This window comes from Anoplolepis gracilipes, chromosome 2 (genome assembly GCF_047496725.1).
Source record: "Anoplolepis gracilipes chromosome 2, ASM4749672v1, whole genome shotgun sequence".
In the NCBI taxonomy this organism is placed as follows: Eukaryota; Metazoa; Arthropoda; class Insecta; order Hymenoptera; family Formicidae; genus Anoplolepis; species Anoplolepis gracilipes.
In genome coordinates this window covers 3,004,893-3,031,890 of record NC_132971.1, presented here as the reverse complement: position 1 = coordinate 3,031,890, position 26,998 = coordinate 3,004,893, and the positions used below count along the sequence as shown (strand labels likewise).

General features: G+C 34.7%; 2 protein-coding genes across 3 annotated transcripts in view; one reads left to right on the top strand and one right to left on the bottom strand.

Moving 5' to 3' along the window:
* Positions 1–4,288: 4,288 nt before the first annotated feature.
* On the top strand, positions 4,289–8,507 carry Hem (Nck associated protein 1 Hem). Its single transcript, XM_072887086.1, has 2 exons — positions 4,289–4,424; positions 4,507–8,507. Exon 2 carries the CDS (start codon positions 4,637–4,639, stop codon positions 8,003–8,005), a length of 3,369 nt encoding a protein of 1,122 aa, XP_072743187.1. The 5' UTR covers positions 4,289–4,424; positions 4,507–4,636; the 3' UTR covers positions 8,006–8,507.
* A 339-nt stretch (positions 8,508–8,846) lies between these two features.
* The window catches only part of Kuz (zinc-dependent metalloprotease kuz), a 121,037-nt gene continuing 102,885 nt past the window's right edge, over positions 8,847–26,998 (bottom strand). The window contains exons 3-15 of one of the 2 annotated variants that reach the window (XM_072887090.1): positions 23,605–23,799; positions 18,301–18,596; positions 16,921–17,067; positions 16,685–16,833; positions 16,375–16,609; positions 16,104–16,278; positions 15,823–15,991; positions 15,542–15,719; positions 15,234–15,467; positions 15,015–15,131; positions 14,760–14,924; positions 14,470–14,599; positions 8,847–13,603 (exon numbers count right to left, since the gene is read on the bottom strand). In XM_072887090.1, coding sequence (XP_072743191.1) covers positions 13,461–13,603; positions 14,470–14,599; positions 14,760–14,924; positions 15,015–15,131; positions 15,234–15,467; positions 15,542–15,719; positions 15,823–15,991; positions 16,104–16,278; positions 16,375–16,609; positions 16,685–16,833; positions 16,921–17,067; positions 18,301–18,596; positions 23,605–23,799 — 2,333 coding nt within the window. In that variant the 3' untranslated portion in view covers positions 8,847–13,460. Of the gene's footprint in view, positions 13,625–14,469; positions 14,600–14,759; positions 14,925–15,014; positions 15,132–15,233; positions 15,468–15,541; positions 15,720–15,822; positions 15,992–16,103; positions 16,279–16,374; positions 16,610–16,684; positions 16,834–16,920; positions 17,068–18,300; positions 18,597–23,604; positions 23,800–26,998 lie in introns of both variants that reach the window. The other variant, XM_072887089.1, reaches the window with a different exon arrangement.

The following is a 26,998-nucleotide window of genomic DNA, read 5'->3' as shown; positions in this document are numbered from 1 at the left end:
TTTTATAATATCATAATTAGTATGCAAAAATATACTCGTATTTTAAATATATATATATATATATATTGTAAATTTTAAAGTACGAGTATATTTCTGCATACTAATTGTGATATTATCAAAAAAATTAATAATCAATATCAATAATCTGAAGAAGTTTGTTGGTAGAATTTGTTTATAATTAACAAAAGTAAAGTTGTTGAAAATTATAGATATATTTTATATATATATATATATATATATATATATATATATATATATTAATTGAGCGAAATGTGTCCCTCGATGTTCAATATATTACTGTATAGATTACTATACATAGTATGTGCATGTATACAATATAGATATCGCTTACGTATGATACATAATAGCATGTAATATACAAATACACATACGCCAATAGTACGTATCCAGTATATGTATACATGTGTATGCGCTATTGATTTGTAATACATTGGCAGAATTAATTACATCCAGTTTCCTTCCACCGCAGTTATCCTTCGTATGCTTGTCTCGTTTTCTTGTTAAAAAAAAATATCTCATTTTCACATATAACGAATTTTCAACACATATATAAAATCTCGCAGAGCTTTTCGCTATCATACAAATAAACTTTGATAATCATAGCAAGCGATTATATTACGATAAAAATGATATTGCGCATTTAAAAGCCGAAGATTCATTATGAATCTTGATGCAACGTCGATGTTTATTTTTTTTGATAATTAATTCACAAAAAAAATCAAGGCATTATTTTCTTCCAATTTGGATCAAATTTTAATTACGTCGTTGATTGAAGTCTAGATGCTAACGAACTATTCGCTCGTATGCGAAAATGACGCGAATTACGTCGATAATTCGTGAAATCAAACTGTACGCTTTAAAACTGCCAAATATGTTTTCGCTGAAACCGCGAGTTAACATTAAAGACAATCACAAATTCACAGAGCATTAACCTCGAGGAGGTGATAGGATGGAGAACGCGAAGGGTGCGAGAGGTAGCGCGGAAAGACGAATAAACGGGGCAGAGAAAGAAGGAAGGGGGGACGGAGGAGAAAAGTACATGCGCGAAATATACGCTATCTGCAGGATCCATGCTATTTGCGTAAAGTGGCCTAATCTATCCCCATTGCCTCCTAACCATCCTTCCCTCCAGCCTCGATTCCGCGGTAACCATCTACGTTTAGACGGCCTAGGAGATAATACATTGTTTGCTCTTCGTTCGCTAAACTAAACCGCATTCGGAATTAATTGCACGTTAGGAGCCCGCGAGATAATTAAATCCGCCCCGATTGCCTCCCACGTTATCCTAGATACGTTGTTAGAAAACGCCATCGTTGGACATTTTCGTGTTGATTACGTGTTGAGAAATCTACATTGACGCATGTATCTTATCGTTAATATATTTTTAGTATAATTTTATTATTAACTTCGGAAGTAATTCACGACATTTCTGTAGAGAACTTTCTTGTGCCAATTTATTTTCTCCATCTACATGAAAATAATTAAAAAATAATTCTCTAGAATTTTTTTTGTATTATAATACAAGGCTTCGAGTGCATATTACATATATTTAATTTCTTGAGAAGAATATTACATCTGATATATTTTTTATTTCTCTTTGATAAATGATAAAAAATAAGAGATACATGCATGTATATCAAATAATATAGTTTTTATCTCATCTTTCACACATTGTGTTAAAAAAGCCAAAGCTTTCTTCAAATTTATTATTCGGTAAATTAAACCACGTAATAGTTACATTACTACATTGTGGTCTTTGTTAAACCTTCGAAATATATGTAATCTTGATTTATCTTGTAAAGCTCTATAAAATCCTGCGATTATACGCGGACATTTTTCCAAGAACGTATGAGAGAATCGTCGTCGAACTACGACGAGCGATTTGCGAAGACCCGAGGGAACCGTGATGTACGCGGCTCGAAATTGCGAGGACGAACACGCCGAGCGATAATCGGATCGATCATACCGGGGAATGACTCGCCTGCCGAAGGAAATTGGTCGTTAGTCATTCCACCTGGCCTCCTCCGAGCAGGAAACAATTACGGATTCGCAGTCAACAGAAGCGATTCGCGCTCACTACATTCCGAAAGAGAGAGGGAGAGGAGAGGAGAAAGAGAGAGAGAAAGAGAGAGAGAGAGGGAGAGAGACCAGTTACAAATTGTTCTATTTCATTCTCTTTTTCCCTCTATATTTTTCTTTTTTTTCTCTATCTCTCTTTCAATTCGCGTCCGAGAAAAGCGAACGAGAAGGCAAACACAGCGGCCAAGCCCATCTCTATCGGTCGATAATCTATACGCTTTTTTCTCCGCGGAGGAACGCCCACGTCGAAGACCGGCAAGAAGCCATTGTTTCTCCGCGTACGGCCGGTTTGATTGTGCTAATGAAAAATGGGAAAGTAGTAAAACCGAGCCAATAAGGGAAGGGGTCCCGTTCATGCCACCCACGAGAAGGGTTCGGCTGCCGCCGCCGCCGCCGCCGCCGTCGCCGCGGACGTAAAAGAAAGGACGAGACGAAAATTGAACGGTATCCAAAAGCGCTCATAAACGAATAACACTCATAAAAGATAAGATATCGAAGGATTATATCCATTATCATATATCCGGATACCGGGAGCTTTTTTGTCTGGCGTTTTTTGCGCCATTTCTCTGACGTATGACGGATATCAGTCCCGAGTTACTCGCTCGCCAACTGCACTATCTGCGAAATATTCTATACTATACCGCGAACGCGAATGATATATCGTCTGCAAATACCAAGTTATGTACACTAGATGGGACTATCAATCATTTCGCGAAGTATAGTAAAGAAGTGGTTTTTAACTTTAGATTTTCAGAAATTATGTACACACACATTATTTTTATACTGCTGTTATATATAAGTTTATGTTGATACAAATTACAAACAATTTTCTTTGTAACAATGTCCTTTTCTAGTTGTTTCACTTATATTAACAAAGATTATGAATACTTTCATTACGTAAATTTGCTCTTTTTAAAATTCATAAATAATGTTTTATGCCGGTGAATAATATTAAAATTCTCAACATGTTTGACTCATATTGTTTACATATTATTTGTTATTAAATAAATAGCATAATAAAATATACTTTTCAATTTTTTACCACCTCTTTTCTCCTTAAAAGAAATAGAGAATCACTACTTTAAAATAATTAAAGCTATATTCTATCTTACATGTACCCTAACGGCACATGTTCAAAAGATATTTATAAGAGATCCATTATAATATGTTAAAACGTATTAGAGATTCATTATAACATGTTAAAACATATTATCATATTCTATGGATTTCTCTTATAAACATTTTTTTAATATATGTGCTGTTAGGATAATTTTACTTTATATAAATTCTCAAAAGAATGTCAAGTAATTAATGTTCAAAATTATAATAAAAAATGTAATAAAATTTTATAATTTTATTTTATTTAAATTTCAGATTGAAAAAGAGGAATATTTGTGATATACACAGAAAATGTGACTTTGTCGAATCTGTCGATAAATTGCCTCTGGTGGTAAAAAAATCAAGTGCAATATTATTTTAGTAGATGGAGCCAACGCTAAAATTAACTTTTTAAATTACACATTTTATCGTTACGGAAAATAATAACATATGTAGCTTCAATTTCGCATAATTCTGATCCGAATATAAATATGAATTGTCTATATGCTTCATACATACATCTGCCCTTGTCTTACAAATTTCATACATACAATTGTTGAAACATCATAGGTGCTATTAAATTGCTGAAAGTCGAGAGTTTCTTATATAAAGAACGTTAATACTTTTAAATATGCTATTTAATCCCACAATTTATATTTTCATAACTTTATAAATAAAAAAATTCAAGTATTTATTTCTACTTTCATAAAAATGTCGATACATATATATGTTTTATTATGTTATAAATATATATTGAGTAGAAGAAAAAATAACAAAATAATCAAAATACGATTGCGCTCGTTGCACTAGACTCGGATGAGTTAGCTCTCCGTATAGCAATATACAATATATGCAAAAATAAAGATCGACTTACGTTATCTGCAATAGTGACCTAATTTGCTACTCAATCCATCCACCGAAACTGCAATTTGCGACACAGGAATACATGTACGTACGCGAATAAGAGACAAAATTTATCGCGCACAGCAACGAACGACTATCCCGCGATTTTGAATTGACTGAATGTATCGCGTGTCGCTGTCGTCTCGCTCCGAAGGCTCGCTGATATTACGATTTGCTATGTTGGCAGCATTTCATCGCCGATAGCGACTAGCGACTTCACGCGGTACGCGCTGTGCTGGAGCACAATATACAGAGTTAATTCGGCCTATTGTATATTGTTACGTGTTCATTATTACGCGTACAACATGTAATTGCGGTGACAGGTGAGTATACGAATAGTTAAGCGAGACGAAAAGTCGAAGATATAGTGAGAACGTGCGAAACGAGCCTCGTCTTTTCTTGCAGGAAACCAGACGCATCCGGTGGAATAGATTGCCTTCCCCAGGGGTGGGGTCGAGTAATCGCTGTCATCTCCTGCAAAGAAGTAATTGACAAGTAATGTCAATCGCATGAGAAGCAATTAAATAACGTGGTCATGGCTCGACCTATCGTACCGAGCCAGCAAAAGCTGGCCGAGAAACTGACTATTTTGAATGACAGAGGTATTGGTATGTTAACACGCATTTATAATATTAAAAAAGCGTGTGGTGATGCCAAATCAAAGCCTGCCTTCCTCTCCGACAAGGCATTGGAGTCTTCCATCAAGGCTATCGTCAGAAAGTTTCCTAACATCGATATAAAGGGACTGCAAACCATTACGAACATTCGTAATGAGATCATCAAATCACTATCATTATATTATTACACGTTTGTGGATCTATTAGATTTTAAAGATAATGTATGCGAGCTTTTGACAACTATGGATGCATGCGGTGTTCATATGGATATTACGATTAATTTTGACTTGACCAAAGGATATTTAGATCTTGTAATCATTTATGTCAGTTTGATGATCCTCCTATCAAGAGTCGAAGATCGTAAGGCAGTGCTGGGATTGTTCAATGCAGCACATGAGATGGTGCACAGTCAGTCAGATCCCAGTTTTCCTCGCTTAGGACAAATGATTATGGATTATGACGTTCCATTGAAAAAACTTTCAGAAGAATTTGTACCGCATTCTAAATTGCTGAAGAATGCCTTGACGTCGCTGTGGCCAGTATATCCCGGTAGAAACTTGTCTGCTGACACATGGAGAGCTGATCAAAAATTAAGTCTCGTTGGTAGCCCTGGCCAGATATTAAAAGCAGCAGCAACAGATACTATGTCATGCGAAACATTGAGCTTGGATAGAATAGAAAGATGGGTAATTCTTGGATTTACACTTTGTCATACATTCTTGAATCAAGAACAACCAAGCAAATTATGGATCACTGCTTTAGAATCTGGTTGGGTACTGGCATTATTTAGAGATGAGGTAATTTATATACATCAGTACATCCAAACATTCTTTGAGGGTATGAAAGGATATAGTAAAAGAGTTTCAGAAGTAAAAGAATGTTATAATCAAGCAGTACAAAAAGCTGGTTACAGACACAGGGAAAGAAGAAAATTTTTAAGGACCGCTCTGAAGGAACTAGGATTAATTCTAACAGACCAACCTGGTCTTCTGGGACCGAAGGCGTTGCTGGTATTAATGGGACTCTCTCATGCAAGAGACGAAGTACTATGGCTACTGAGACACGGAGACAATCCTCCTATTCAAGGCAAGGGTAAAGGACGAGGTGGCGAGGATTTGGTAGACCGTCAGTTGCCAGAATTGCTGTTCCATTGCGAAGAACTACGAGCATTAGTGAAGAAATACTCTCAGGTGCTTCAAAGGTATTACGTCCAATTTCTTTCAGGATTCGATGCTCCTGCTTTGCATCAAATGATACAAAATCTTCCAGTTTGTCCTGAAGACGAGGGAGCTATTCTTAGTGATATGTGTTCAATTATAGCTAGTCTGACTGTAAAACAAGTCGAAGACAATGAATTATTTGATTTCCGTGCCTTCCGACTGGATTGGGTTAGGCTGCAGGCCTATATGTCTATCGCGAAGTGCAATATGAACCTGGCTGATAATAGAGAATTGGCTTCCTTCATGGATACAGTGATCTTCCATACGAAAATGGTTGACAATTTAGACGAGATGCTAGTCGAGACGTCCGACTTATCCATCTTCTGCTTCTACAGCAAGATATTTGAAGATCAGTTTCATATGTGTCTTGAATTTCCTGCTCAGAATCGATACATTGTCGCCTTTCCACTCATATGCAGCCACTTCCAGAGTTGCACTCATGAGCTTTGTCCGGAGGAACGTCATCACATTCGCGAGAGGAGCCTTTCCGTTGTCAATATGTTTCTGGATGAGATGGCCAAAGAAGCTAAAAATATTATTACAACCATATGCGATGAGCAATGTAACATGAGCGATAAATTACTAGCGAAACATTGCGCTTTGTTAATCTCACAAGTCGTCAATCGTAAGAAGAAAGATAAAAATAAGAAGAACATGTACGAGATTCATAAACCTGGTGTAGAAAGCTATCGGAAGACACGGGAAGAATTAACGACGATGGACAAGCTGCATATGGCTCTTACTGAATTATGTTACGCTATCAATTACTGTCCCACTATTAACGTCTGGGAGTATACTTTCGCACCGAGAGAGTATTTGCATCAACATCTAGAGTCACGATTTGCTAGAGCGTTAGTGGGAATGGTTATGTATAATCCAGATACTAGTGAGATAGCCAAACCATCTGAACTTTTTGTCAGTGTTAGATCCTACATGAATGTCCTTCAAACTATCGAGAATTATGTTCACATAGACATCACGCGCGTCTTTAATAACGCCCTACTCCAGCAAACTCAGGAACTGGATAGTCACGGCGACAAAACCATAGCCGCGCTCTACACGCAGTGGTATTCGGACGTTCTGCTGAGGCGAGTTAGCGCCGGTAATATTTGTTACTCTGCAAATCAACGGGCGTTTGTCAGTTTATCGGTAGAGGGTGCCATTCCATTTAACGCTGAGGAGTTCTCCGACATTAACGAGCTGAGAGCCTTGGCCGAACTGATAGGACCGTATGGTATGAAGATGTTGAACGAGAACTTGATGTGGCATATCGCCAGTCAGGTACAACAGTTGAAGAAGCTAGTGGCAGGCAATAAAGATGTACTGATCTCTCTGAGGACGAATTTCGACAAGCCGGAGGTTATGAAGGAGCAATTCAAGAAGTTGCAACACGTAGACAATGTTCTTCAGCGAGTTACCATAATAGGTGTTATTCTGAGTTTCCGGCAATTATCGCAATCGGCACTGGTCGACGTGCTGGAAGAACGCATACCGTTCTTGCTGAGCTCGATATTGGATTTTAGACATCACCTGCCATCCGGTGATCCCATGCGCGTGGTCTCTGAAATGACGTCAGCAGCTGGCTTGACCTGTAAAGTCGATCCCACCTTAACGACGGCACTGAGAAACCAGAAGGCGGAGGTCGACGAGGACGAACATTTGCTCGTTTGTCTGCTTATGGTCTTCGTGGCGGTTTCCATTCCGAAATTAGCACGAAATGACAATTCCTTTTATAGAGCATCGCTCGAAGGTCATTCCAACAACATACACTGTATGGCGACTGCAATAAATAATATATTCGGAGCATTGTTCACAATTTGTGGACAGAATGACATAGAAGACAGGATGAAGGAGTTTCTCGCTCTGGCCTCTTCCAGTTTGTTGAGATTAGGTCAAGAAGCGGACAAGGAAGCAACTCGAAACAGAGAATCAGTCTATCTTTTATTGGATCAAATAGTTCAAGAATCTCCATTCCTAACGATGGACTTATTGGAAAGTTGCTTCCCATATGCACTGATACGCAATGCATATCACGACGTGTACAAGCTCGAGCACTCGCAACCATGAGCTTAACGACGAAATTGCGAGGAGGAAAGGGTGCTGCATTTCTAACTTGCCACTCAGGGCCACTTTTTTACGTCCACATACTTGTACCATCAGAGGCAATCATGAAGAATCTGCTGCTAATGATCACTTAGTCAAGCGATAATTTTCTGAATGAAGCTAGTTTTCTGGCTAGCGTCGATAAAAGAGTACAAGCTTATGTCACCGGAAAGCACGGAAGAGTGGTGAATACGAGCAATGATAACATTAATGTATTATACTCCTCGGCATTTTAATAGAATGTCAAGCTTGTGACATTATAATACACGTTAGCGATTTTTTTATGTTGCTTACAAAAAATCGCGTGTCATGTTAATCCGTTATAATTGAGATCTGTGTTTACGCGAACATTTTTACATAGCTAAATTCTATATCTTTATATTGAAAGAATCTTTATTAAGGAACGTTAATCGACGTACAATTTCGTCGAGATTCACGAACTTTGTAACATTCGAAACGATGCATTTTTTAATGTATAATATTCTCTATAATTTGATGTCTGATTGGAAATATTTGTTAGTATGTAACTGCATATCTTAAATTTCACAAGTTATATAATTTATGTCAAGAAATTTTTGTATTTCATGGAAACGCGCAGAATGTAAACTCCCATCGATTTCAGGCTAAAGATCGCGATTCATATATCACAATAGATATCATCACACTTACCCACGACTTTTTAATGTACAATTGTAACTTTTACAATAGTTTATAATAAACAAACTATGTGTATAAAATATGATTCTTTCTTTATCTCTAACATCCAGTTCGCATTATTCCAAAGATCATACACATACACAGTGGATAAATGTAAAATGTATGCTTTATTTAGTTTTTTACATTGTTTTTGTCTCTTTTAATCACATTAACGTAACACAAGAGATATTCACAATCATAATTCTTTTATTTATAATATCCTTAAAACACTCGCCGCATTCTAGACATTTTGGGAAAAGAGAGTCTGAAGCTACGTTCAGGCGCGATTGGTCAGTATCATGCTCAGTTATAATAATTTACAATAAAGAGATACATCTCAAGAACACACATCACTCAAAGTTTCATCGATTAAAAATAAAGGTACGGCACGAAAGTAAGGGTTCACTTGGTGTTCGGTGATATCCAAGTAACGTTTTCGAATCTAAAAAAAGTATGATTCTCTTCTCAGAAAACAATTCATCGTTCGCGAAGTGATCGGTACAAAGGGTATACGAAGTTACGCTTAAATAATCCTGGATGCACGATGTTGATAGGTCACCACGTTTTTGGATCGATAGAAAAAATATAATCTCGATTTGTTCTTTTTTTTTTTTTTTTTGTTCTTTCCTCTCTAACATTATGTACAAGTGATAGAGTAGTGTGTGTATGCATCGCGTCACAGTAATGCAACTCTGGATTAAGATAGATACACAAATCTCATTGTCAATGGTCTAGAAAGATTTCGTTCGGTCTCATTATCGTTACTGATGTGATATACCTATATGGGGACTTGACATATATATTGCACTATTGCAAATAACCGTACATGAGGAAGTTCAAACCACACAAAGATTGAAAAATCGTATCTTAATCCAGATGTCGTGGAAATGAATAAGCTTAAGCTGTATATGTTAGAGATCTGGAACAAATGATGAAGGAAAATTTATTCTTATCTTATACTCTTCTCTCGTACGCACAAGCGACTTCATTGTCAACTACAATAACTACGCTTTGACCCCATCCTACGCCCGTTTCTTAGGCTTTTAGTGAGACGTAAGGAGGCATTGCTCTATCTATTCTGTCTTCTTTCTCGATATTCGTTATGTCGCGTAGGCGAACTTTATAACTGCGATCTTTTTGATCATAACTTCAGTCGTTCGAAATAGTAATGGCAGTGAAATGGAAGCAAAAGTAGTTCACGCATCGTCGTTCGACATCAGAAACATCAATTCATTCCAAAAGCGAATTCTAACTACCTCGAGATTGCTCATCAAATGGCAGTGGCTCGGAACGAAGTGATTGGCCAGAAATTCCCGATGATTCTACGAACGACATTGTTTCGCGCTTTTTCTTTAATATATACGGAAAATCTCTCTCTCCTGCGTAAAATAAAATTTAAAAAAGGACGTATAAAAAGTCTTCTTTATCTGACGGCATTGTCTAAAATATTCGTTAATATCGTTATTGTACGTTAACGAGATAACTAACATTTATTTTCAAAAAACATTTCTAATGCGACGCATAATGCATTAAAATTAATCGAATCATGCCTCGTTACGTTCATTGGCAGTAAATCGCATCCGTTGGTCACGGATTGCTTGCATCGAAACAGACTAAATTTGTTCAATGGTATCACGAGCGATTACGAATGGGGTCAAACGGAATTCCTTTGCACCTATACGCAAGAAATCTCGAAATTTGTCTTAAATAACGTTGATCGTACGATTCTCCGGTCTACGATGGATCGTCACAGAAACTTATGTTTAAAACTTAAAGGCTCGATTACACGCACGTACAGACACTCGTTCGTCATTCCTAACTTCCGTCCTGATTACAAAATACAGAATAATATTCCGCTATAATACAGATCTGATATAAAAACAAGTATTTTTTGTATTCGCTTTACCATTTGTTATATAATCATTTTATAATCGCGGGGTATATATTTATATACAGATATACACACTTCTCGCGATCGCTTTCTCACATTTTCTCACTCACAATATTTTTTCTCGCACGCCCAAAGAACATTTACTTTCCGTCCCATTTTTTAATAATTCCTCTCGTTTGCTCCTTTTCTCACAAGACTCCCATATGATCCACCATAATAATCACATTGCGTCTATTGTACATTTTCACACGATCCGCAAACTCGTATTGTAGTATCTTTACTGGCACCTCTCCCTCTATTTTATAATCCTGCGCATCTCTATATTCATCTTTTTGCCTAGATAAAACACAGTCTTAAAGTTACAACGCAGAGAGTTGTGATCCAATTGTGGATAGACATAGAGATATATATATATTAATCACACCAATTGATATTTGAGAACATTATTAACTTTCTGTTTTTTATGTTCTATAAATTTCTACATGACTGATAAGGAAAAATCAATGCAAAAATTTTCGAATAATCTTGTTATGACTATAAAATAATGAAAATAATGTGGCTATGTGTATGTAGTTGCTATATTTATCTGCGCTGTACTTTAAAATATTGTATTAAAATGTTTTGCTATATATAAATGATTTTATGGAATATAATTGTAAGAAAATTGATGAAAAGTATCATGATGTTAATCTTTTTCATAATATCATGTTAAAAAAAAATTGTGCTCATCCAATATAGAACGTTAAAAGATGATCTCTTTGTAAAAGTGACACAAATAACAGTCATAAAAACCGAGATTGAATTAAAAAAGATAAATCTGACTTCTAAGTAGCACATGTTCAACCAGCTTTTCTCTGATTTGTTATTGGTAACTTGTGAATGTGCTTTATAGCATATAATAATACGCGGTCAATATTATTCACTATAAATTGATAATATAATCTAAACAGGATCGGATACGTTTGCATTAAATAGGCGTCGATAAGAGACGAATGAAAAAGAATTCAGTCGTTTCATTGTCACATTGGCGTTTTGAAGAAGAGGGGAGTGCATTAATCGTATCGACAAGCAATTCAGCAGCACCAGATACGATTCGAGTATGAGAACCGATCTCGTGTTTCTCGTTTACGAGTATGCAGCTGTGTACGTGTGAGAGCCCATATATATATATATAATATATTATATATAATATAACACGTCTGCGTTTCGATAAGAGGGCTCGTCTTTGGTCCGCTATACGCATAATTGCGCGTTTACGGTACAGCCCCCGACTTAATACATACATATTAAAAAACTCGTTTCAATTAAATATAACTTATAACATTCGCAATAGGCGGAGATAAATTATCATCTGCAAGATATAACTAATAATAATAGTAATAATTAGCATAGCCTAATAATAATCAATATCATTTTTTGTTCATATATATATATAAAATGGAATATCTCGCTCTATAGAAACGCATTATTTTGTGTTGCTGCTCTTATATCTTCTTCATAATCTTGCATAGCTCCACTCATTCCAATTGGCTAATACAAATTAGTATAAGAATAATACATGTTAATTATTATACTAGAATGGTACAGAGATCATGTGAATGACCTGCGATGGTTTGGTAATGGTAAAGTGCCATTTCGCTCCAGAAAGTCATTTATAATATGAAACTGTTTAGAGTCCTTAAAAATTGCGGATAATAAAAATATGTAGAATAAAATTTTATACAACAATTTCAATTTTCTCTTGACCAGATAATATTGTGATGTTATCAAACTCTAAAATAAAATTAAATCCACTTTGTCGTTCTATGATAAAACATCAATCGAAATAAAAAAACAATTTTTGGCTCGCTATATTTATCGATAAAAAGGAAATGCAAATAAAATCTCATTTATATATATATGCCGCTTATAGCAAAGGACGTATTGTCTTATTGCCAATTCCCCGCTAAACTTGTATTTAATCTCTAACAAACAGAGATCTTGAACACAGGGATCTCTTAATTTAACTTTCGAGAGCGACATGCACGAGTATCGACATCTCGTTAAGGACGCCGTCACACAAAGACCATACAATCTTGGTCTTAAATGCTTGTAATGTTCGAAAATTCAGGGCAAAAATGCGACGCGTTTTAACACTACCGCGTTTATCGCTGTGCGAATACAACGTCAATCGCTAAAGCGATAAATGAATCACAAGTTGCATCGATTTAAATTACTTTGATCATATAACAATATCACCTTCACTTTGGCGAAGGCTCTCCGAAGCGTTCTAAAATTTGATCATGCGACGAATTCTTTGAATGGCGACGCGAAAGACCCGCATATATCGATGCTACATAAAAAAGATTACACATATAAAATTCTCAGTACATGACTTTAGATATATACTCCGTTAATAAAGTAATATATACTATATTACTTTATTATCGTAACTTTCATCAATTTGATCTTCCGAGTCGCCGTTCGCAGCGTTAATCTCTGCAGAATCACATCTACCGAACCGATACAAAATGAGAGATCGATTTGATCACCGACATGTACTTTCTTCGTATCTACAAATAATGTACGACTTTCGCACGGTATATGAATTCAATGCAATTCAGGTAAAAGCGCGTATCATCGGATCTCTCAATCTGTTCGATAATCGTGCCATATTATCGGGCTGCATATCTCGTTGTTATTGCTTCGACCTCGGTTATGAAATATCGTCGCGCTCCTTATGTGACATGGATCAAGATCAATCCTCTTCGCATTTGGCAATTATTTCACACAACGACCCGTGATGCAACGCCGCGACTGGTGGCCCTAGTCCGTGACGACGTCCTAGGATCGTCACACCTTGTTGTGATGCCTCATCTCATAGGCTGCGCTCCTCCCCCCTCCCCCGGAGCCCGAATAGGCGCCGGCGTACAGCTCTGGGTGATTGGAACGGCTGTAGTTGTCTGCTGCTGACCCGCTATTTGGTGGCGCACTAGCTGTGGGAACCGAGCGATAGCCTGTTTAAAGTTTAGAAAAACGTTCGACAATGAAACGAAACGCGTAACCAAAAATAACGTCAGATATGCGTGAATAGAAGGGATTGCTGCCGATATATGTATATTAGGTAAATAGCAAATAAAATATGGCAATATAGGGAGTAACAGTCGCCGTGATCTCCACGCTTTTTGTGCATCCTTGGCGTACTGTTTCTCTTTTTCTAACTATAATTTTTAACTATGCCATTCTGGAAAATAATAATTTAAGATCAACATAATGGTGATGAAAAATGAGAAGGGAATAGTTCGGCTCCTATACGAAATAGGAAAGAAAAAAGTATTTCAGCTAGCATCCAGTGCAATGTCATGAACAATGAGCTAGAAGCAAATACAAGAATTTTTCATAAAGAAAGAAGAGAGAGAGAGAAAAGAGAAAGCGAGAGCGAGAGAGCGAGAGAGCGAGAGAGAGCGAGAGAAATATATAGGCTCTCTTTTATTATACGTCATATAATAAATGTGTATGTTTTTTATGTTATGTATAAATATTCAAATTCATGAATTTGCTCCTGTCAAGCATATAGAATATAGGCCCCAGCTCACCTCTGCAGGTCATAGAACGATAGTATCAGGTAGTGATGCGCATCAATCAATGCGAGGGAGATGCAAACAGGAAAAGACATTGATGTAGTTGCGGGTCACACAAGAACAAGAAGACGCGAACAACGTTTACTTGGGTTTAATCCATATTAGCAATCTATTCTTTCACATTAATATCAATGTATGCATGTTCGATTAATGCTTACGAAAGCACACGAATTAAACTCAAGCAACGAGAAATACGTATATAGTTTAATATGCTAACATACCTTTCGGATAATACTGGGCACCTCTACCCTCTCCGTAACCATGAGAGGGTCCACGTGTTCCGTGTCCACCTTGACTTGGTCTTGGAGGTATACTTCTTGGCCCAGGTCCGCCTCCGCCGTGTGGATGACGCTGAATAAATATAAGCGATATTATTCTTCAAATAATCTTCAATTAAAACTTTGATTCAGAAAACTCCTGTACATATATATATATATATATATATATATATATATATATATATATATATATATATATATATATATATATGAAATTTATGTGTTTTTTTTACCATTCTTCTCAGAGTATTCATCGGTCTTGTTAAGGTATCACTGATGCGCCTCGCAGGTGGCTTTTTAGGATTAGTGGAAGGAATGTGTACGGCGCAACACTTGATAAATAATCCCATAAATATGATGAAACCTATACCCATTAATAACACCGCCCACCAAAATTCCTAGAAAAAAAATAAAACAAGAGAAAATAAAAAAATGTAAATTGAATAAAATAAATAGCATAGGGAAGTAAATTATCTGTCTGCACTTACAGTTATCCATTGCGCTACCGATGATAAAGTTTCTTTGTTGAACAACAGATTTTTCAACCTTGCAAGAGGTCCCTCTGTATCGACAGCTCGACATTTCAAGAAAACGTCGCAGTAACCCTAAAGAACAAATATAAGTAATCGTTCTATAATTTGTTTTTTAAAAAATATTTAATAATGCGTACACATTTTTTTACACATATCCATTGACATATCCTTTACCTGAAAATTGTCACAAGGTGAACCAGGTCGGAGGCTCATGCCACCCTCTGGCAATCCTACCATGTGCGCAAATTCGCTCGTGCCGCGACATGTTGACGCATCAGTGCCATTTTGACAGGCTAATTCACAAAGCTTTCGTTTGTCAATGTTTGGTATAATGCTGCTCGTTAAAAAGCACTCTGTTAGATTCCACTCTAGACAAATGGATCCGGTACACTCTCCATTGATGCACAACTGTAAATAATGTATTGTTGAAACAAAAAGTGCCAATGATCGTTAAACGAACGCAATAAGAGTAGCGAATTTACTTGGGTGCCTTCGTTGCATCTAGTCTTATTTGCTTTCGGTAGCGGCGCTGGGCATTCGGACGATCTCCCGCTGCATGTAGAATTGTAGCTACAGTCCGATTCAGCTCTACACTGGACTCTATGGGAGAGGGGCACAAACTGGCACGTTTCGCTCGAACAGCATGGTCCTTGACTAGGACTGTAAAATAAATGTACAATAGTAGTCACGGAAATATATAATTCGAAAGAGATAAATCATATTCAATCAGAACAAAATCATCAAGTTTTGCTTTCACACGTACCTGCATTGTGTTCCATATTTCCTACTGCAGCCTTTCGCCGAATCATTCTTCATCTTATCCAACTCGGACACCTGTCTAGGATAACAGCACTTGTCCACGCACTCGTTGTCATCATATCCACAGTCGCATTCCTCGCCAGCCTCGACAATCTTGTTGCCGCAAAATGCCCCTATAGATGAAAAATGTAATAAATTTTATCATGCAAATAAAAATTTCAGAATAAGTATCTACCTAAATATCTATTTCCATTATACTAGAAGGAAAATCTGAGATAAAAATACCAGTGAAACAGTTCCTCTTTTTATTATCCTCGATAGCATCTAGGACGTTGCTGATATTGCCAATGCTGCACTTTGAAAACTTGCTGTTGTTCGGTCGATTTCCGCTTGTTGCTGAGGCGAACATAATGTAATTACCGTCCAAGCCTCCCGGTCTGCATTCCGGTGGAAAATCGTGCTGGAAAAAAAAGATAATCGTTATCGTTACCTCTGCGTTTCATCATTCTTGAACAGATTATTACACGTGCTGCAGAAAAACGACAACAGTACTTACCGGTGATCCGAAGTTATGGCCTATCTCGTGCGCCAAAGTCAGTTGCGATACTTTGGGTGGTACTCGACTGTTGTAATTAACGAAAGTTATGATACCGGTGTTCAGGGATCTCTTGGTGGACTGATACAGGCCGGACACCGTTTCAGTATAAGTCTTGAACTTCTCGCAGATACCACCAGACGCGCCGGACGCGGACGCAACCCAGGCGAGCCCGAGTGTGCCTCCGGTAAAGTCCCTGTTTACAAACCGTGAAATAAGATTTGTGAGTCAGCCGTAAACAGACACGTGATATGTTTTGTTACTCATTCACCTGTAAGTGAAGACGTAGGCAAGGCAGAAGTCCTCGTGATTCGAAAGGGAGTGCAGATTCAAGAAGTTACTGACGTCGATGTTCTCCAAGCAGAACGGATTTGGTTCGCTGTACGGCTGTTGAGGCGTACACGCCGTCTCGTCATCGATCTGATATCAGATATAGTGAATGTCAGTCACACGAGAGAATGTTCACCGGGAAACTGGCATACTATTTTCGACACGCGATACCGTTACCTTTATTCGCTGAACCTCAAACTTGATGTTCCTATGCTCTGTCCTGCCATCGAACTTCGTGTCCCTGTAGATATAATTCACGGCGGTGACATGGTGAGCGATCAAGGACAATATTTCCTCTCTGGTTTTCTCCGCGTCGTGATGCAACTACGAAGACGAACACGAGTTCAATATCTATGACGAAACTTTGAAATTATTCTATCTCTTTCTCTGTACGCGAAATGTCGCAGAAAACTTTTCGCCCTCATATATTCATATTTGAGACGGACTTTGTGTTATGCAAATTCTCAATTTTCAACATTAAACGACTTATAATTAAGTATTAAATTAAATTTCTTGTGAAAACGAGAAGCTATCTACATTTACTAAAATTTAACAAGTGTAAAAATCTTTGAAATTTAACATTAAATATGCGAACAAAACTCTTTGGAAATTTTTGCAAAAAAACGTACACCTTTAAAAATTTGTCCAAAAATCTGTCATTAAAATTACACGTCCGGTGGAACGCGCTGTACTATATGTATACCATGACGATATCAAAGGCCGTCGGGACAGAGGTCACAGGGATGAAAATATTCTTTTTGTGAAGAATGGAATGTGGACGGTGTCTGGCTTGTTGAGAAAATGCAAAGGGGAATTGCACTGACCATGCTGCCAACGAAAACGCATATGAATGTGACCATACGAAGAGAACGGTTGGTATTCAAGGTATTTCTCTATTGTGCAAGGAAATACGAGCATTCTCTAGATACAAATTGCCAACGAGAATTAGGTCATTATAACAATCTGCTATCCCTGACTTTAATCCTTTTACATGATTACAAATGCCAGTTTCGCGTTACGTACTATCATTTGATAAATTAAACAGCAACACGTAGATAAAATTTTTTTTAAATTCCAATTTTTAATTCTAAGATAAATTCTGCATAAAAGTTAAAAAAAAAATAAAATATAGTACATTTCAAATTTAAAATTAATAAAATATGCTATTTTTTCATATTTATATAATTTTTCGAATTTTTTCAAACTTGATATAAGCTTTATATTTGACAGAAATAATAATATCTATTATATCTTACTACAATGTAAAGTACATTCAGATATTTTTAAGAGCTATAGTTTTTAAAATAATATTTACAATTGGTTTTAAAGAAATTTACACTCAAGAGATATATATTTCTTGAAAGAGAGAGAGAAAGAAATGGCCTAATGAATAAATAAATATATATAAATAAATAAACAAATAAACAAATATATATATATATATATATATATATATATATATATATATATATATTAAATATATATAATTTTTATATATATATTAAATATATTCTTTCAGAAAATTTGCGATATCTATGCACTTGATAAAAAGCATACCTGTTCAGAAATATGCCTCCATATAAGAGGATCCGTTTGTATGAAGAGTGAACAAGTATTATTCTCCTTCGATCTCGTCGCTCTTCGTGACCTGCGATGATTAGGTTCATTAGCTTCTCTACTGTATTTGTGACCAGGAGTCTCCCGATCGCCGTTCCAAGGTGTGATTTTTGGTTTTGGCTCCTTTTGAGTTGCGAATATAGTTTTAGGCGGTTCGTCTGGTAAAGCGGAATTCTGGATTCTTTCCATCCATTCTATCACATCACTATTAGTAATGCCACATCCACCACCATCACCTGAAAAGTTCATCATTGACTCAATATGACTTTACGAAATGTGATAATTTAATATTATAAATGATTGCTGAAAAATAATTTTAAGGATTTAGTCATCTTCCTTTAAAATATCAATTAACAAATTAAAAGAATCAATATCAGATTATTAATAAATTTATTTTTATTTTTATTATCTTAAATTTATTATTTCAATGTTATATTTTCGATATCATATACTTTATACTTATATAAATTTGTTTTGATAAATTTTTCAGGAAAAATATTACTGAAATTTAATCGATTTTATCAACATTTGTAAAAAACTATAATATATTACATCTAGTTAATTTTATCATATAGGATATCAGCATGCATGTAGATTTGATAAATGTCCTTTTAACGAAATAAAAAAATAAATCTAAAATTTATAAAGCGCAGTATTATTTATTAATACAAACAATATTTTACTTTTCAAAAGCACAATTTTTCTCATATTATTTCTCGTATTATATTCATATAAAAATTGTTTACACATTTCATTATGAGGCAACAAATTATATCATTTCACAAATTTATCCAATTATGAATATACATGGATGTATGTGCAAGTGCATTTAAGTATTGGGAATAAAAACATAATGTAGATAAAAAGTGCCATCGCGTAAGCATGATATACAGAAGAGTGGGACTACTCGGCTGTGTAAACTTAAGGAGCAAAGAAAACATTGAAATCTTAAAAAGTTTTCTCTGTCGTGTCATAAAAAAATATTGTAAGTAATGTGATTATTAATTTTAACTATAAAAATGCTAACGCAAAGATATACTTGGCAATGAGAGTCATGCCTGGCAAGCGAAAGACTCGGGGTTCGATTCCCGATTCAGCGACTTGCTCTCATTGCCAAGTATATCTTTGTGTTTTTGAATATCGAAGCCTTATGTATTTCAAATTATAAAAATACTGTTTTATTTGCAAACAAATATAGTATTATCTGAGAAATCTTAAAAAATAATCTTATAAAAGTATATCAGCCCTTTTAAAACTCCTATAAAACTTTAAAAATTCTTGGAATACCTACAAATTAAGCTTCAGTTTTTCTGTCGAAACTTAAAGAATTTTCGAACAAAAGTCTTTAAAGTCAAATAACTTTTAAATTCTTATTTACATAAAAAAGAATTTATTAAGAAGTAAATTATATTTAAAAATATTGTAACACTATTTTTCGTTAGAACCATTATTAAAATAGATAAATAATTACAGCATTATACGGTAACAGTTTTATAACAAATAAAACTTTAAAATTTATACATATTTTTCATCTTGATATGCTTGCAACAACGCTTGCTCGTCACTATTTCATTTTAATCAATATGCTTTGCTTTCAGAAAACAGAACTTCAAGAAAACTGTCATGTATAATTTTCTTTTAATATCTCACCAAAAATTAATATAAAAAATTTCGTAGGATAAAATAAAACGAACTGTATATTATTAAGTAATTTCTTTGGTTTAATGATTTTTAGTGTCAAGAGAACTTTGGTTTAAACTATTAATAACTATCGAACTATAGAACTATAAAATAACTATAGAGCTATAGAACTATAGAGCTATATAAAAAATTAATTTTCTCAAATCTAAAAATTTAAAATCTTAATAATTGACTATTTTCCATGAGAAATAATACGTCAGTTTCGCACACACACACATATTAATAAAGGCCAAAAAGGTATTTCTGCTTCCTGAACTACGGTAGATGAAAATCTGGGAGCGTAAGTCGTAAGCCGTTCCGAACAAGTACCGCAAGGTTTCCTAATTAATGGCAAAGTTCATTGCCATTAATTCTGAATCTGGTCATGAGACTCGAAACATCCACGAGCCACGTGGGAGTCCTACATCATCGATAGAACCAGGATACGTTGCTTCGAAATTCTCGTATAAGGTAGGCCGAAGTCTATCTTGAGAGATCTTCGGGTAGGAAACAGAGCGAATAATAACGAGATGCACGGAAGCCGCCAAGTCACGTATTACACAATCTGCATAGTGTGGGCTGTCACCGAAACAGAGGCGCGACTTGATCATTGGTGTAATTTCGCAATATGTTCAAGCGTATCTGTGTAAAGCGAATATATGGATATAATGCTGCGGCGACTAATGGCGACCTTGTCGTGGTCTCCTGGGTGTTGTATCGCGGTGCACAACGACGCCGTTACACGCAGAAATATTTGTGTATACGCGTGAGAGAACATCCTCTGCTCCATTGGGAACCAGCTCGCGCGATTGGATCGGTAATTTCAAAAAGAACTGCTCATATTCATAATATGAAGAAAGTACTGATATCCGCAGTGTTTCTCGTTATATTTGCATTCTTCATTTTCAGAATCTAGAAAGATCGATATATATGTATTTAATTGTATAAAATATATTCCTCTTTTATTTCACAAATTAATTCAAAAAATTGTACAATTCCTCCTTCGCTCTCTTTACCTGGTCTTCACTTATTCAGTACTTTTTGTGTAATCGTAAATGATGCGAGTAATATCCGACAAGCTCGTTTCAAATGATAAAGTACTAGCTTTTATTTATGCGACTTTTTCGCTATATTACATACGTAGGGTTATTAATCTTTTTTCTACTCTCAGAAATAAGAGATATTTTATACCGTTTGAGTATCATATATTTATGTGTATCATATTTTTATTTTTCTCATATATGATACCGCAACAACGTTAACTAAATATTCTCCCATAGACTTTAGTCTAAAGGAAAAGTCGTTTCGCATAAATACGAACCAATAACGTTGTTACCGATATAGTCGAAATAATCGCAGCTGTTGGCTTTATTGGCGGGTTAACCATAAGCCACGAGCTTTAATGACTTGGCATTTCAAGCGTGACGATATTGACTGTCTGTGTTACTATTGCCTATTATCGCTGCCTACGCGTGTCAATATTTCATAAAGATTATTGTCATTTCACAAAGTATAGAATAGAAATGAAAGAAACATCGACGAGACGACGGATCGACCACTTGTTTTTTCTCACGCTTGCTTCATTAGTTAATATTATCTCGATGACATGTTTCTATGCCGTTTATAATTGACGTACGAAGTACGAATAATAAAATCATTATTCCCACGCATTTTATTAAAGAAAAATTTCCTATATCAATTTAAAACTTTGTACAAATCTCTCGTAATGCATTTTTTTATCTCAAATTATATTTCGATATAGAATATCCTTTTTGAAATTCTTTTTTAGTAAATTTATTTGTGTGTAATATTGCACATGTAGCGTTCCAAGAAGACTTAGCCGCAAAACATGAAGTACGTTCTATACTATTCCGCTCGACTCTCCTTCGCATCATCGTGCCTTGTATAGTGCACCAATAAGTGCGGGAACCTCATAACGTCGGACGTGTTTCCGGAGAGCAAACACGGCAAGATTTGGTCCACGCAGCATGCACGGGCGGATGGGCGCGATAAATATTACACGCGATACTACCAGCTGTTTATTTCAGCGTTGGCCATTTACACTACTACCATAAACACGGTGACGATGGTGGATTTCGCAGGAGGAAATTCGCCACCCATCCGTAGTCGTCGCGCTGACTACAACCAATTCAGGACGAGGTTGCACTTTCTGCAGTCTTCTGCGTACCTATCCGAATGGACTATTTCTTCCTTAACGATATCGTAAATGGTGCATGGAATTCATTCTCTCTCTCTCTCTCTCTTTCTTCCTGCATCGTGGACTTTCGATATCCATATTCTCGTTTAAACACAATCTTGCACAAGTCGTTAAGCTACTTTGTCGCTTCCGCGTATATAGAATAGTATTTTTCTCATATGTGCTAATTTTCTGACAAATTTCCAATAATTTCCGAATAATTTTATTTCAACGAAAATTTTATTTTTAAATATAATAAAAAAATAATAACATTCAAGAAATAATATTCATGATTAAATATATCACAATAAGATAATATAAATGATGAGAAAAAATTATATATGAGTACAGAACTGGTTTAACTTCCACGAATCATTAAAGCCAAAAACATCTTTTTATTTAGGCGAGTTACTTGAGGCTGACGGATGAATGGATGATTTTAAAAACAATTGTTAAAGAACCATCCTAGAACCATGCTAGAAAATAAAGCGAAAATGTTTCGAGAAGAGAAAACATATGTTCCGAGAAGATGTATGGGTATCGTTTGACAAAGGGATGCGCAACGAAAAGCGGATGTTTGTAATATCGTAGATGTTATTTCAAGGTCGCCATTAATAAACTGCATATTCAGAAAAATATTTAAAACATTCTCAGATTCATAATCGTTTTCTTATTAATAAACTTCTAATGACATAATTATTTTCACATCCAGTAAATAAATATCTTTAGTAATCTAACAATATTCTTCTTCTTAAACGCATATTATATTTCCCATAATTTACATAATAAAGTTCGCAATTTTGCGCAAAAGTCCTTACACAATTATTGTTTTTTCAATGAGATGTTAAACAAACTTTCGCGAGCTAAATACTAGTTTATGTTACCATCCATAAGTTTATAAATACAAATGAATGAGAAAAATATAATGCAAAGTATAACAAAGAAGTATAATCATTTATTGCAATCTGTATAAATCATATAGAAAAATATTGAAAAATTATAATCTTTGAAGATTTATAACTTATTTATTAATAAAACTGCACTTAAAAAAATAAAATTTTGCTTAAAAAATTAATAAAAATTATGTTTTTGTTTTCTTTACATTTGATTAATTTTTCTTATTTGATTTTATTAAAACCAAATATTTTCAACTTCTTACAATAAAAATATATTATTGACAATTTGAAATGTGCCAATATTGAAAAAACAAATAACAACAAATATTTCGATAAATAGCTTAATATAAAAATGCAATTTCCTCATCGAACAAATTATACATATTTACAAATTTACAAATGAACAAAATGTTTCAAAAACGCAAAAGATAATTATTGATAAAAAAAGAATCTTGCTATTTTGCATCTTACCTTGTCGAACATTCACGTAAGGATCACCAACGTCATCCTCGTGATAGATGACAGAATGCAACGTCTCGTTTATCTCGTGCTGCGGAAAGTAGTAATGTGCCCTTTCCACATACCACGCACCACTCTTCGGTGATACTATCTTCCCATGGAAGACTCCATCACTGACACTTCCGAACACATGGCTACCAGGCTCATCTAAAAGTGGAAAATATATGATCAGAGACGTGTATCGCGCGAGAGATAGAGAAAGAGAGAGAATTTCTGTATAAAATTTTCTCAAAAACGTATTGTTTCAATTTATAAATTAAGCACTCGACAAATATAACAAATATAAACACAAAAACATTACGTATGTCAATTAAGAAAAAATCAAAATATATACATATGTATAAGTATTAGAAATCACTGTAATTAATTATTATATCCAGTTATTTCTCTCTAAAAGCCAGCATTAAAACACAATACCACCGTACTATTTATTTACTTTTTTCGTTTGAACCTGTCGTTTCATTATGGCTAAAAGCACAAAAAGTTATGGAGGTAACATAAATACTTGGATAGGTAGGTACATGCAAGTACGAAACCATGTTCCCGTACGTGGACGATTGCAAACTCGCTTCACCTGAAAAAGTATCGACGATGGTTGAAACTTTGTCGCTCGCTAAAACTTTCTGCGCCAGAAATTACTAGCTTACGCAGCAACGTGCTGCTCCTGCCTCGCTGTCTAATTTACTCGCCTAACCAAGATGCACGTAGCAAAAGTTATAGCAGATATATTTTTCATGTCTTTCTCGAGAAAAATAAAATACTAAGAGAACTGCGAAGATTAAAATGGGATTTAATTAGAAAATTTAGAATTTAAAAAACATAACTAAACTATATATTTTAAAATTACATATTTTATTTATAAAACATACAAAATTATATATTTTTTAATTATAAAACAATGATATAAATTTATAATATATGAAAATATATATCCTATCTTTATTTTTCTTTCATTCTCTTTCTTTTGTTCTTAATAGTACTGATATCCAATATAATTGTCATAATTATCACTTTTTTATCATACAAGTTCGCAACTATTGATATCGTTATTTCGATATCACTTGGATGTAGCATGATAAGAATTGGATAGTTTTATTTAACAAAAATATTTTTAGAATTATAAAAATCATAAAGAGATTAAAATTCAGTTAAAATAATTATACATACAAATTTATTTAAGAATAAGAAAAATAAAATGTATTATTTGCTTTTTTGTGTACCAATTATATATAATTCCTCAAATAATTTATAATTTATTTTTGCCAAATGTTCCAATTTGTTCAATAACTTAATCAAATAACTTTTGTAACTGTAGATATCTAAAAAAATTACCATTCTTTTTAATTCTCTAATATACGTAGTTAAACAAGAAAATAATATAATTGTAATTTTGATATCATCTAGAAAGCATCTGTTTACTATTATTAAATAAATGGTATTATAAAACCGTTATATCAAGAAAAGTAAATTTTCAGAAAAAAAAACTAAATGTTTTTTTTTGTCACAATTATTCTTCATGAAATATGATTCATGCGATTCTACAGGAAGCATATATTATTCGATGCGAAAATTTCTTCAATAAAACCTGCAATGAATATTTTATCTCCGTTTGTATGAAACTGATAAATATATATTTTTTATCGACAAAAATATAATTTGGTGCAAAAGGCAACATTGAAATTGTATCACTGTCACATTTTACGCATGGAAAATATTTTGCGACACATTTTCAACCAATGGGTCGGATGTGAAAGAACAGTTGAATTATTAAAAGCGTCAGACAAAATCTGAATGTATTGCAGATAGCAGGTAAACGATAATAATAGAGAGAATATTCAGCAGCGTCATGACGCATATTCTTTTTTTCCTTTTAGATAATAGATAGCAGGAAAGCGAAGTCACGCCCGCGCACGTTTGAGCTTATCACAATTCAGAATTTCTTTTGACACGAGAATAAAGAAAATCTTTTGCTTCCAGTACCAAAAATGTTCAGCATATCTCTAACATCACTTCGGAATTCTTTTTCCTAATTTTGGACTACGGAAATATATGTTAATACGTCATATTCTTTAAAACTTTATGCCTAAAAAAAATCAAACCAAGTTTGTTATATTATTATTATACATATAATAGCTATAAATCGACTTCTATTTTTAGAGAAAAAAAATTATATATATATATATATATATATACATTACATACACAATATACATATATATACAATATACACATATATTGAGCTTTTAAATCAATAACTTTTCTTCAAAATAAATTAAGAAATTTTAGTAATATAAAATGTTATATATATATATTGCAGTTTATACAATAAATTTACATTAAAATTACATATTTTTGTTGACTTTCAAAAAATTTAACACGAAGGATATAACTTAATTTGGAAATAAATTCTTTTTTGTAGAGTCAAAAAATTTCTCATAAATCTAGCAAGCATACGAGTAGCTTACTAACGATGATTAAGTGCTCGCTAAGCCCGCGATTTTGAGAATTTCCTTTGATCCTAAACTGAAGTATGCCTTCTCGTGGCATTATTCGACACAGATCGCGGCTGTAACCGGGTCGGCGGAAAAGATCGTGGCACGAATACGCGAGTGAGAGATAAACCGTTCTCGTAAGCACCTCGTCCCCTGATCCATAATTTAAAATGTCCTATTGCCTGCATGCTGGGTTCCCGTAAATTATTAGACTGGAAATAAAGTTCCACCCGGTATCTACACTGACACGCACTTTTGCGTGCCACACCTGGCTACCGAATCGCACAGAAGCAGCACCTACTACACGAAGAAACAATACCGCCTCGTCGAAGTCACACACAGCGCAAAATGCAACCAGAATGCACATCGACGACGAAGCGAACGTTTCGGTCTGGAGGTCAGACGCGGTTATAAATTTAAGTATGGCTCTTTGTTTGTACAGTTGAAAGCACTTCTCTGTACTTCTGTTACATTTAGTTTATTTTGACGGAAGTTCTTTGAGAATATGCAGAGTGTCTCTTATAAGGTTCAACTTTAATAGCGTATTCTGTGGTGACTGAATTTGAAGATGGTGGCTTTCCTTTCAACGAAAATTTGATTAGAGATTCTCTATGTTTTGTTACAACTTTAGAATAATAAATATTTTCGTAACTAAGTTTCGCGTTAAGATTCTATTAAAGCTGATTCTGCTTGGCATAAAGCAAAAAATATTTAATATTAATAATTTAAAAGAATTGTACGATAGTTATATCATTATTTCAGTTTAAATTATGAGTGAAGAAAAACATTTTGTATAAGATTTTCAAATGAAAATTTTACCTATTAATATAAAAAGAGAAAGAGAGAGAGAAAGA

Coding starts and splice junctions, on each gene's coding strand:
- Hem (XM_072887086.1), top strand. CDS start 4,637: ATGGCTCGACCTATCGTACCGAGCCAGCAAAAGCTGGCCGAGAAACTG.